This window comes from Salvia hispanica, chromosome 5, assembly GCF_023119035.1.
Source record: "Salvia hispanica cultivar TCC Black 2014 chromosome 5, UniMelb_Shisp_WGS_1.0, whole genome shotgun sequence".
NCBI classification, from domain to species: Eukaryota; Viridiplantae; Streptophyta; class Magnoliopsida; order Lamiales; family Lamiaceae; genus Salvia; species Salvia hispanica.
The window spans coordinates 5,161,887-5,175,133 of record NC_062969.1 but is presented as its reverse complement, the minus strand read 5'-3'; the positions used below and the strand labels follow the sequence as shown (position 1 = coordinate 5,175,133).

At 36.6% G+C, this 13,247-nt stretch overlaps 2 protein-coding genes across 2 annotated transcripts; both read right to left on the bottom strand.

The window, feature by feature from the left end:
* Positions 1–304: 304 nt before the first annotated feature.
* Positions 305–5,396, bottom strand: LOC125188412 (ATP-dependent Clp protease ATP-binding subunit ClpA homolog CD4B, chloroplastic-like). The gene is made up of 10 exons (XM_048085237.1): positions 5,297–5,396; positions 4,546–5,131; positions 4,172–4,287; positions 3,959–4,081; positions 3,697–3,882; positions 3,163–3,378; positions 2,419–2,636; positions 2,108–2,183; positions 1,943–2,032; positions 305–1,809 (listed from the first exon to the last, which is right to left on the bottom strand). Exons 2-10 carry the CDS (start codon positions 5,111–5,113, stop codon positions 628–630), a joined length of 2,775 nt encoding a protein of 924 aa, XP_047941194.1. The 5' UTR covers positions 5,114–5,131; positions 5,297–5,396; the 3' UTR covers positions 305–627.
* Positions 5,397–6,358: 962 nt separating this feature from the next.
* LOC125187357 (DNA-(apurinic or apyrimidinic site) endonuclease) lies at positions 6,359–12,028 on the bottom strand. The gene is made up of 9 exons (XM_048083940.1): positions 11,683–12,028; positions 11,020–11,112; positions 10,602–10,746; positions 8,545–8,746; positions 7,497–7,575; positions 7,217–7,278; positions 6,965–7,051; positions 6,712–6,815; positions 6,359–6,621 (listed from the first exon to the last, which is right to left on the bottom strand). The coding sequence occupies exons 1-9, from the start codon at positions 12,022–12,024 to the stop codon at positions 6,554–6,556; spliced, it is 1,182 nt and encodes a 393-aa protein (XP_047939897.1). The 5' UTR covers positions 12,025–12,028; the 3' UTR covers positions 6,359–6,553.
* Positions 12,029–13,247: the final 1,219 nt, after the last annotated feature.

The following is a 13,247-nucleotide window of genomic DNA, read 5'->3' as shown; positions in this document are numbered from 1 at the left end:
AAGAAGATTAAAATAATTTCTAAAATTCAAAATTAGAGTTTCAGCCTTGAAACTCCAACACTTCAATTGTGCCGCCACCGGCATCAACAGCTTCAGCCACTGTCTCCATCTTGGTCGCGTTCACCGAATAGGGACTTGTCTAAAACAAATTAAAATGTGTTGATTTTATAAATATTCACTTACTAGGATTTATGAATATTGTCGATATCTGCATGCTACTAAAATTTTAGATACGAGGATTTTTCCAAGTAGGGGGAAATTCTGGATCCGAACTTTTAAATGACAATAACAAAATAAGTAAGACTGAACAAAAATCAAATTGATCATTTATTTTGTTCAAAATCCCCACATCAATGTAAATAATCCCATTTCCATCTCCATTGCCCCCAACAAGACATTCCAGAGAGAGAGAAACAGGGGCACCATGTTTTATTATCCTTCTCATTGACAATTAAATACCCTTGCTATCTATTCTATGTAGAACTTACCTCCCAAGAAAAAAAACTACAACACGCACTAAACTCCATATAAATCATCTTCTAACTGATGGCCTGGGTTGATATCTTCCAAATGACAAGCAATGTGCAGAAGAAACGTATCAGCAGGTAATCAAACAAGCAGTGCAATCTAGAATACCACTGGTTCAGGAGATGGTTCTGGAGCAACGCCGCTGCTACCATTCAGAACTACGACTTTGCCATCAGAATCAACATCAACAATAACTGAATCACCTTCTTTGATCTCACGTGCAAGCATTTTCTCTGCCATGCTATCCTCTAATAATCTCATTATAGCTCGTCTGAGTGGTCTAGCTCCGTAGCTTGGATCATATCCTTCATCAACCACCCTATCTCTAAACCTCTCGGTCACATTAAGCTCAATATCCCTGACTTCCAGTCTCTTGAACACCTCCTTCAGCATAATATCAGATATCTGCTTCACTTCAAGCTTGGTGAGCTGTCGGAATACAATCATCTCATCCAATCTATTCAAAAATTCTGGCCTGAAATATTGTTTAAGCTCCTCAGTCACTAGGCTCTTGATCCGGTTGTAACTGCTGTCCTTCTCATTGTAATCCAGATCAAAACCAATACGACGGCCTCCCTTCTCTATTACATTACTTCCAATATTTGACGTCATGATCAGAAGAGTATTTTTGAAATCTACTGTTCTACCTTTACTGTCGGTCAACCTACCATCTTCAAGAATTTGAAGCATCATGTTGAAAACATCAGGATGGGCTTTCTCAATCTCATCAAAAAGCACAACTGTGTAAGGACGACGGCGAACAGCCTCGGTTAGCTGCCCACCTTCAGTGTAACCAACATATCCAGGAGGTGAACCAATGAGCTTTGAAACAGTGTGCCTCTCCATGAACTCACTCATATCAAGTCGGATCATGGCTTCCTCAGATCCAAAATAATAGGTAGCCAGGGCTTTAGCTAGTTCAGATTTCCCCACACCAGTAGGACCAGAAAATATGAAGCTAGCAATAGGACGGTTGGGATTTTTCAACCCAACCCGGGCACGGCGAATAGCACGACTAATGGCTTTGACAGCCTCGTCCTGCCCGATGACCCTTGTGTGGAGTGTCTCCTCCATCTTGAGGAGACGTCCAGATTCATCGATTGAGACCTTCTCAACTGGGATACCTGTCCAAGCAGAAACGATATGCTGAATGTCAACTTCAGTAACAACAGGGCCTCCTTCCCCAGCCTCAGTTTCTGCCTTGGTCATCTCCTTGTTCTTTTCAACAAGAACGGACATTTTTGCCCTAAGATCCATTTCTCTATCACGTAGCTCTCCAGCCTATAAAATAAATAACGGCTTACAAAAAGCTCAGTATCTCAGTTCCAACCCGCATTTAAATTAGTAGGAATACATATTCCGGATTTGACATCTTAATTATATAGGACAATTAAATATTATGTGCACAACTTACCTTCTCAAAATCTTGACTTCGAATAGCTTCATTCTTTTCCTTTGTTACCCCCCTGATGAACTTTTCTAGTTCCTTTGCATCTTCAGGAAGCTGAAAAATGTATAAGTATCATCATAACCATAAGGAAGAAAGTTGAGTTAGCTATGAGGCCAGGGCATTCCTTACCTGTGCATGTTGGAGTCGGACCCGGGACCCAGCTTCATCAATCAAATCAATAGCTTTATCAGGCAGAAATCGGTCACTGCAACATGCAAGCCGATATTCAGTTTATTTGGTGTGTGCACAAATTTCCTTTCATTTTTACATCCATAATGTCCACAAAGAAGATACTAACAAATACAACAACATACAACTGATATAACCAGTTTCTTCTTCTTGATGATTGAGAAGAAATGGAAACAATTGTCCCAGGTCGATTGGTCCTTCAAGTACATATTAATCATTATGATAGAGAAATGTCTTACTACTAATTATACCTGATATACTGATGGGACAATTGTGCTGCAGCAACTAAAGCTTCATCTGTGTAGTGAAGCTTGTGGTGTATTTCATACCGCTCCCGGAGCCCTTTAAGAATTTCAATGGCCTCATCTACAGTAGGTTCAGGAACCCTAACAGGTTGAAACCTTCTTTCTAGTGCAGGATCCTTCTCAATGTGCTTTCGGTATTCATCGAGTGTAGTAGCCCCAATGCACTGCAATTACATGATTAAGTACACAGATATGATATAGTAAGCACAATCAAGATGTCCACAAATGAAATAACTATAACTAACCAAATCTACAGATAATAGAGGCAAAGTTGTTAGAATTGTATATCATTCAGAAAACCTTCATGTTAAAGTCAAAATGAAAATCACCCTGTCCCAGTATACAAGTAGAAATCTCAGCAGTATGCAAACACTCCAGGATTTATAGATTATATCAGCCAGGTGAAGATTAAAGATTTACAAGCTCTTTCACCTGCCACGGATCAGTAAATTTTTTTCTTTATCCTATATACATGACACAGAGATTGCCTACCACAAAAATTGTCTAACCACTAATACAAAAAATCGAAATGCATCATCTGCGGACAAGAATGAGCCAAGTTAGTTTGGGGAAAAGATTATTGAAGTCTATGCTCATAAAGAAGAGTATATTGAACATTGAAACTAACAACCTCAAAAAGTCTAAAATGCTCATGCATCATTTTTTACATGCTATTCTTCTGAAGCTTACCTGTAGTTCACCTCGAGCTAATGCGGGCTTCAAGATGTTTGCAGCATCAATAGCCCCTTCAGCAGCTCCTGCTCCAATCAAAGTGTGTACTTCATCAATGAAAAGTAGAATGTCATCACTTTTCCTAATCTCCTCCATCAACTTCTTTAATCTTTCTTCAAATTCACCACGATATTTTGTCCCAGCAACAAGGAGACCCATATCCAATGTTATCACCTGATATGTGAGAAATCATTACATCAACAAGAAAATACGAGGAATAAAAAGGAAAGGGAATTTGTAATTTGGAAAATGTATTCTGAATCTGATCATAGTTCCGTGAATAATCAAATATTCTTCCAGAAGTGGACATCAGTTTCATAACTAAAGCAACTGAGAATATAATTGATTACATAGATGTCAAGGCAGATGCTGCTTGATGTGCTGGGGGTTTATCGTTCATCAAAGAGTCAAAGACAATATTATTCAACGATTAAAATAATGTAAAGCTTTGCGGCAATTTCTTATGATAGACATAGTAAGTGTAGGTGTAACCTTTTTCCCCTCGATAGTCTCGGGAACATCTCCATTTGCTATTCTTTGAGCAAGACCCTCAGCAATAGCTGTTTTCCCAACACCAGGTTCTCCAATAAGGCAAGGATTATTTTTTGTGCGCCTTCCCAAAATCTGGACGACGCGTTCGATTTGTTCCTGCCTTCCAGAAACTGGGTCTAATTTACCCTAGAAAGACAAAAGTAACTTCAATTATACCTCCATACAGGTCCAATCTCATTAATGAAAAATCAAGAAAACTTACCTCTTCTGCAAGCTTGGTTAAATTGGTACCATACTCCTCAAGAGTGGGCATATTGCTGCCAGAGCTTCTATCTCCTCCCCCAACAGTAGCAGGATCTTGATTCTCACCTATCATTCTAATGACCTATTTTACCAAATGCAAAATCCTTCAATTTCAAGGTAATCATAAAATGATAAAATAACCAGACGTTAGGAAGGACATCCCAATACTTGCCTGAGTTCGAATATTACTGATGTCAGCACCTAAAGCCTCTAGGACACGTGCAGAAACACCTTCACCCTCACGAAGCAATGCCAGTAGCAGGTGCTCTGGTGCAATATAATTGTGTCCTGAACCAAAAACATAAATAAATAACATCGAAAACAAAATAGAATCTGTCTTCACATTAGTCACTGTCAAACAATTGGTAGCAAATTGAGCCATTTTCACTATAAGAAGTCAAAGCTAAGCAAAACAGGACAACTTAACTGACCATTATCACAAACTGGCTAAAAACCCAGAAATTACACTTGGCAGTAAGTCGTTGAATAATACTCCTATCTAAAAACTTAGAGAAAGAAAAAAGCAAACTTTGCAAGACTAGTTACCAAGCTGACGGGCTTCCTCAAGCGAGAGTTCCAGCACACGCTTAGCGCGAGGGGTAAATGGTATCTCCACAGCAACAAATCCACTTCCCCGGCCAATTATCTTCTCCACCTCAATACGGGCATCTTTCAAGTGTATCCCAATGGCCTTAAGAGTCTTTGCAGCAAGTCCAGTGCCCTCACCAATGAGCCCCAACAATATCTGCTCCGTTCCAACGAAATTATGTCCCAGACGCCTCGCCTCCTCCTGTGACAGCATAATGACCTTGATTGCCTTCTCCGTAAAGCGCTCAAACATGGCTCGCGGAGTCATCCGCGAACTCCTCCCTCGTCTATTGACGGTGGTTGCAGCTGCCACCTTCGATAGGAACGTGTGCTGGCCTTGGTGCAGCATGGCGTCAACGGAATTAGCTCGCCGCAATCCTGAGAAACTGCTCAGTCTCATAGGAGCGGATCGCGAGCAACACAACATAGTCGCCGACGATCTTTTACTCTCATTAGACCGAGTAAACTGCCTAGAGCTGGTTGAAGAGGAATGCAATCTAGTTGGCTGAAGTAGAGAATGCGCCATTGCCGATTCTGCTTACAACTGAAAATATAAAAGTGGGATCAACAGGGGGCAGTAACCCTAAACTTAAAAAATGCAAATTGGAAGCATCAAAATCCAGATTATGTAAACAGGAAAAATATCGGAAGAGTGATTAATTTGAATTTGAATGCTGGTGCATTTAAAAAGAGGCGGCGACATGCGTACCAGATACGCCGCCGCAGAAATTCAGAAACTGCTAGGGTTCAGCCGGCGGAGGAATAGAGAAAAGGAGAAGAAGAAGGATGGTAGGTGAATTAAGGCGGCGTTTCTGGTTTTTTAAATTAATAACTTATTCTAATTTCTAGGTGTGTAAATAGATAAAAACAAATTAACAGATCTGTTTCCCAAATATTCCGAATTTGACGAAAACAAATTAATACAATACAACCGAAAAATAAAATTTTAATATTAGTATTAGTATAAATAAAATAGGAGAAAATTCAAATATTTTAATAAATAACCGAAAAATAAAATTTTAATAGTATAAATAAAATAGGAGAACATTCAAATATTTTACTTATCTTGTATTGCTAGGTTATCATGACTTATTAGTAGTAGTATATTATTCATATATGAGTTATTATCATATGCTCAGTCTATGATAATATTAGTTTCTTTATTATTCATATATGAGTTATTATCATATGCTCAGTCTATGATAATATTAGTTTCTTTATTATTCATATATGAGTTATCATTTTTTCAATTTCGTCCGCTCCCAAAAACTTGTCTCATTTCACTTTTATCATTTTTGGTAGTAGAACTCACAATCCACTAACTTTTTCAACTCACTTTCCATTATATTTATTAAAATCCGTATCAAGTCAAAGTGGAACAAATTTTGATGGATGAAGGTAGTAACCTTTTTAACATAGACAACATTGTTGGGTTGGGATTTGCTTCTGGTTCGTTCATCAAGAGTTGTTGGGCTAGTTGATTGACTTATCAGGGGTTTTGTGTATTGGGAATTTATGGGCCAGCACATCATACGTATTTTGATGTTTTGGATTGCTGATAGATTTAAGTGACGAATTTGCCTATTCCGAAATCTGATCTACCAATTTCAAGTATTCTCACTCCTAAGTCCTAACCCATTGGAAAGTTTTACTATAACGTAAAAGAAACTGAAAATTGTAGGAGTATATGTTTTGAATCTTTTGATGGGGATAGCATTTAAATTGGAAGACAAAAACGTTATATTTTGCCCTATCGATAATAATCATCGGAGAAAGCCAAATTAACATTGGGTTTGTCATAAAATAAAGTCACCCCTAAATCAAATTTGAGATGACAAATAAGCATTTAGTTTTGTGCACATTAATACGTTACCAACAGTTTGAGAATGTCACCTCAGCTTCTACTCAACAATCAATACACAAAATATAGAATCTGAAATTGGATGAATGAATAATGATGATGAACTCAGTTAGAAGTATGGATCACTTCACATACCTCCAGGGACACCGGGCAATGGTCGCTACCATAGAAACCTGAACAATTTAAATACACCAACTCAGACATCGCTCAAGAAAAATAGGATGTGTTCGTTGTGAACTAACAAGATATCTAGTGTGATATACCTTCCATTTCGATACCATGCCCGTGTGATTCACAAGTGACAATTCTCTCCTTCCATTTCTCTGAAACAACAAAGTAGTCGATTCTCATTCTTTTCCCACGGTATCTGCAAAAGTTTTTAGTTGGTCCGAATGAGCTCCAATACAGACTGGACTTATCAACCATCAATCTCATCAACCCAACTTAATCTTCATATGAGTTGCATGTCTATAGTTTCTGGCAGGATACAACATTAAATAAACAATTAGTTCTTACTTTCCGATGGGGTTCCCTGACCAGGAGAACCCAGGTTCTGCATCTGTATCCTTGTGTAGATGTCTATATGCATCAACCAGAGCTCCCCTGTGTACACAAAAGTTGGATCACTGGGTTTCTTATATTCAAGAAGCACAGATGCTCTGAAAACATAAAAAGGTAAAAAAAATATATATACTAGTACTAATATTTAGACAGGTATCATTTCTTGATGTGCTTAGATATCTAATATAAGCATATCAAGATACGTACTCTTTTAGAATGGAACCAAAACGCATCCTCTCGGACAATGTGAATCCAGGTTGGCCACAATCCTGCATTGTAAATATATGTTTTACTTAGATCTTCATCCTTAACTTTTCGCTGTATAGTATGTTTGCAAGATAATCAACTTAATTATATAAATTGCAGCCATTTATGCTGAGACAGTTTCTCAACATGGCTACTTTTATTGTTTCCTTCACAAGACTTACTGACTCTTGTTCCAATACTAGACACCATAGGCACCAATTTAGCTTCTATAATGCATCACCTCTTTGTTGGGTGGAACATAACCATTGAGCTTTGCTGCAGCAAAGAATTCAGGATGGCTTACATCTATATCTTGATGACTGCACAGTAGAATAGTGACAACGTATTAGAAGAAGGGTATCAAATCTATGAACGTAAGAGCTGAACAACATCAACTGAACTTCATGTCACTTAAATTGCAGTTTTCACGTAATATACTCCAGTATGGAAGTCCATTACTTTACATTAATGTTTATCACTAAAATTTGAGGCACGCTGAAATACATAGCTAAGGGAACATTCAATTTATACAGTCGTTTCACTTTTTGTAATTAAAACTTGCCCAAATTTTTAAAGATCTAAACTTAAAAATTCCAGTTGTCCAAACCCTTGATTCGAGAAATCATAGGTCGGGCTTTGACTTCCTCCCGTTTACTTTCTTTGAGTGATGAGTCTCGCCATCCAGTCCGATGGAAACTACTGGGAACTGCTTTATTCGCAGTCAATAAATATTGGATGTCAAGCCTTATGTCATAAGGTTCCCCTCATTGACTCTGTCAAAGCCTAGCATTTGATTTCTTGAATCAAGGGCTTACTGCAGGAGCTTGAGACTTCAGTGCTCAGAAGATTATAGGGCAAGCTTTAATTGCAAAAAATTCAAAGGTTGGTTACATGAGGACAGCATTTTAAACGTCTGTCGTATATGCAAATCCATTTAAAGGTTTCGATTTAAATGGAAAACAAACTTTTAAACTTCAACTTATGTGAAAAGAGCAGTATACCAAGTGATCTATTTCATGGGACAGAGTACCATATTAAATGGAAGGTGGTTAATTTTGATAGGACAGTGTATAATTCAGGTTGATTAAGATAATATGAAATAAATATTTTACTAAAAGTTCAAAAAATACATCTTATTACTGCAAATAAGTGAGAAAAAAACTGTGAATCTTGAAAACCTGGGGAACGGGGGGGAACCATAATTCCAGCCAAACAACCATATATCGTTGAAGGATTGTGAAATAAGAGGTTACTTATGTAAATCAAATACTAAGAATTAGGAAAAGCACCTGACATTTAGATCGCCACACCAAATTAGGGGCTTATCAGAAGTTCTGGTAACAAACTCTAACATCCTCTTATCCCACTTTCTTCTCCTCTGAAATGAGGATTCCTCCTCTTTCCATCCATTGTTCGGAACATATGTATTCAATAGACGGAAAGATTCAAATTCAGCCAAAATGACCCGGCCATCAGGTTCGTGTTTTGAACCTAAAACGATAATATTTGTAACTTTCTAAAAATCTCATCCAAAATATAGGCTGCAGCATTTCAAAAGACAATCTCAAGCATGTCCATATGATTTTTCAGATCTTGATATCTCCATCTAATACAGAAAATACCCACTAAAATTTATCCAAATTGAAGTGTCCACTTCCAAATAATTACTATTCAGCTATGTTAAACTAAACTGTTTCAGGAGAATCCTTCACCTACCAACAAATGGCCAAATACGGTCATTCTTATTTCATGGAGGTCTCCATGTCACCTTTCTCTTTCCTCCAATCAATTTAGAATCAATTTATGCATTCACGCCTCATATTTGGTACTGTTGTTCCCCCTGCTCTTTCATATATTAAATAGCCTTCACATGTGATTGTTAAAATTATACACAAACTGAAAAAATCAGTACTTTTTTCCTTTGAGAATCATCCATCTTGTTTACATATACACAAAAGTATACATTATAGCATGATACATTAGTCAAACATTGGCCTTATAAACTACCTTTTCACTCATTACACCTTGTTCCAACAAATTTCAGAAGTTTTAGTTCATCGTTCCAAATTTTGGCATGATTTTGCAGCTATTGAATACAACTAATGTAGACACAGACTACAGACACGGGAGATGGCCCCTGTCCTTTACCAAATAAAAATTAATAGAAAACATAAACTTTTAAGCTGGAAGATACATTAGTTGGAATTAATTCACTTCCATATGCCTGGATACTCTGCTATAGGATAAAATGCAATATGCTTCATATGTTATGCATATGTGAGTATACTATCGAATCAAGTAAAATCTAAGAGCTAGTGGTGGAGTTAAGGATGTTCGTGAAAAAAGAAAATATTAAGTAGGAGCAAAATTAGAACATAAACTGTAATTGAGAAGTGAAGCAGCAAGGAGCAAGGTTCTCAGGCTTACGCCTGTGGAGAAAAGTTAGTCGATGGCCTCTCTAAGAGAAGTTCCTTTGGCCGAAGCCTACCAAAGCAGAAAATCTGCAGACTAAAAAGATAAATCTTGTGATTATTCTAAATAACTCCAACCCTACTGCTTATATAACAAAACAAACTAGGTCCCAGAAGCAAAATCCTGGACCATTCCTTTGTTCCAAACCCTAAAGAACTTTTTCAAATTAAGGAAATAAAAGATGACAATGGAAACGAAAAGATATGTGATTCCTTAGAACTCAATCTGAAACAACTACATCACACAACAATTAGCAAATATGAAGATATTTAGTAGCATATCATTGCCTGATATGAAAAATTTACCAACCAACCATGAAAAGCAAGTAGAATCACATTGATCCGCTATTCAGCTTCTCTTGTCATACAACAAGGTTAGCATCAACTATTTACTTTTATAACTACAAAAGCATAAGAAGAAAGTATGTTGACTGAAGGAGTTACTATTTTTTTGATAGTTACTTCAGGTCATTGTGCTTGAAGTTAATTATGTCCATCGTATTCAATTTGCTTTTCACAATTAGAAACACCTATCAGTTGTCCTAATACAACATCTTCAATATATTTGGATTGGTATGAAATCTAGCACTCCCTCCGTCCCCTAAAAATAGGAACTTATGAAACAGCACAGATTTTAATCCAAAATTGGTAAAGTATGAGAGAGATAGAAAGAAAAGTGTGTGAGTGGAGAACGGGTCCCACCTTACTGGAGAGAAAGAAATTTCGTTAAATAGAAAGTTTATATTTTTAGGGGACGGACCAAAAAGGAAGAGTTTCTAATTTAGGGGACGGAGGGAATAGTACATAATAGTGAAACACACACACATCACAGAGAACCGCAACTGCGTAAGAATAAATATCAAGTAGTCACAAACCTGCTTGATCAAGTGAGAAAGACACTTTTTTGGGGTTGAAACACTTTTTTATGAATAATGCAGTTCCGGCATATTTTGTATCCGAAAGAGACCACCACACGTTATAGTCTCTGAATGGTGCACTTGACAGTGCACGCGTCACAACCTGCAGAGCTCAACCAATTAAGAATTAGTCCATAAACTCAATTGCCGGTATTATTAATCAGCACAAATTCCAAATGTCTGCAAATTTATGGTGTGCTGATGGCTTTGACTTCAGTACTTAATTGCATTTTGAGAGATGAAGTAACTACTGAATCAACACTACATTAAGACTGAATACTACTGTCAGTAATTTTTTTCCTTTTGTTTTCTTTCTCAAAAAGACCCGCATATTGAACCTGTAGACAACAAGTTGGAAACGGAATTTGCAACTTACCAGCTTCTCCTCGCGTGAGGCGCTAGTATCATCTTTTAATTCTCTCGGATTTCTGGGCGCACCTTTAGAACCCGCTGCAGGCATCCTTACTTCCTATAAACATAGTTAAGTCAGATAAATCCACATCTAAAGATTCAGCTAGATAGGCACAAAACATCAAAAGAAAACTGAAGAGCAGAGCATGATACATCAGCAGAATGAAAGAAGACAAGTACTATGATGGATAGAAAAAAAAAGCAGCAGCATATGAAAGAGTGCAGATGATCCAAAAACGGTATCAACAATACTTACAAATAGAACATGCCTAGTTTTTGTATAAAATTGGTTATGTGCAACCTTTCTGCTGGAATAAAAAGCAGGAAGATGGTATTTTGATACGAGAAAGTGGCATTCCTCAATACCCCAAGCAAGTAGACATGTTTAAAATTGCTTATATCTCAACAAGAGTACCAATTTATATAGGTCTAAGCATAAATTGATCAAGGTGAACACCAGGAATTTAATGATCATGTAAAATATTTAAACCCTTCTTCCAGAACTAAACAAAATTAAAAACTGAAAAACAACAGTAATGGAGAATCCCAGTGTAATGCACAAGACGACCCAGAAATCACATTGCCACACGGCAATTTTGAAAATTCACAGCAACATTGTTCCGATTACTTGTATAGCAATCACGTCCGGGTCGAGATTTTGGACGAATTTGGAGAAGTCTGTCCAGTTGTTCTTGATTCTTAGCAGAAGACTGTTTGCGTTCCATGTCACGAATTTCGAAGGCTCTTTCTTTGAAGTTTGGTCATTCTCCTCGTTAACGGTAGAAGCAGCAGCATTTTCTGTAGGTTTCTCGGAATTTTTTGCGGGTGAAGAAGAGAGAGGGGAGAGAGCTGCCTTCTTGCAAGAGCCGTCTTTCTCAACTGGTTTGAAGAATCTCTTCATTTTTCGCTTCTGCAAACTCTCACCCCAAACTCTATATTGTGCTGTTTGCCTGTTTTTCATCAATTTCATTTTTCTTGGAACGTCAATTGGGCCAGTGGCTAATTGGGTATTCAGTAGAATATATTATACAAAATATAAAAATATTATGTTAGATTATAATTGCATTGAATCTTGAATTATTTAATGATTTAATATAGGGGTAATACTTATGACGGATATAAATATATTAAAATGCTTAATTTAAAATTTGCAAATAAAAATAGATGACTCACATTTTCTTGCATGAGCAAGGAATTTTGTGGAATGGTTCATAAGATCTTCATACTACAACCTTCATTTTAAAAGGGGAAGAGAACTCATCGGTTGCAAAGGGCACGGAAGCTAAAGAGATGAATAATATAACAACTTCATCAAACATTTCCAATTGATACTTTCTTTATCTTTTCTAAATAGGTTATTGTTGGTAGATCTTTTTAATAGTACAATTATATTGAATTGGAGAGAGCAATATAGGTTCTTTATCGAATTATTCCACCTTTCGAGTATATCTATCTCGATGTTCGTTTTAAGTATATTTGTGTTTTTTTCCATTTTAAAATGCATTCATAATTGATCTTTAACAAATTTCACAAATTTAACAAATGTTTTTTTCCATTTTAACAAATTTACCTTCCCTTTTAAAACCTTCATTCGATAGATTTCGTTTTCACTGGGAAAAAAATTGTGAATCTTTACAATAAAAGAGATAATACACACTCTTCATGTTAGTGATAATATTTGTCTTATTTATTTAGTTATTGATCCAATGTACAATTATTTTAGTCAGTGATAGCTTATTGCCAAGAACGATTATTTTGAAGTTGGAGTGTGAATTTCGTTTCATCTTAAAACTGAGATTTGAAATATTCTAAAAAAAAATTAAAGGCCGCGAATAGTATTAGTACTACTAATAATCAACTATTATCTATAACTATCTAAAGTAGCCGTTGCAGGAAAATTCACCAAACTGTCACTATGATGCATTTAAGCGGGAAAAGCATCTATTGGGCGAAAAATATTAAATTACAAATTATTAATAAAACAAATGATTTTACTGAAGTGGAACACATGAAATGCTCAGTTTTCTATATCCGAGGCATGTTGGTGAAAAGTAATGGAAAAGCATCAAGGATAGTATATAGAGGACTCTTATTATCTTCCCAAAAAATTATGTTGAGAATCAAAACATCATTATTGGACGAAATGGTTGTCCAATCCAATAGAAAGACAATAGCTTACTAAAGAAGTTTAAC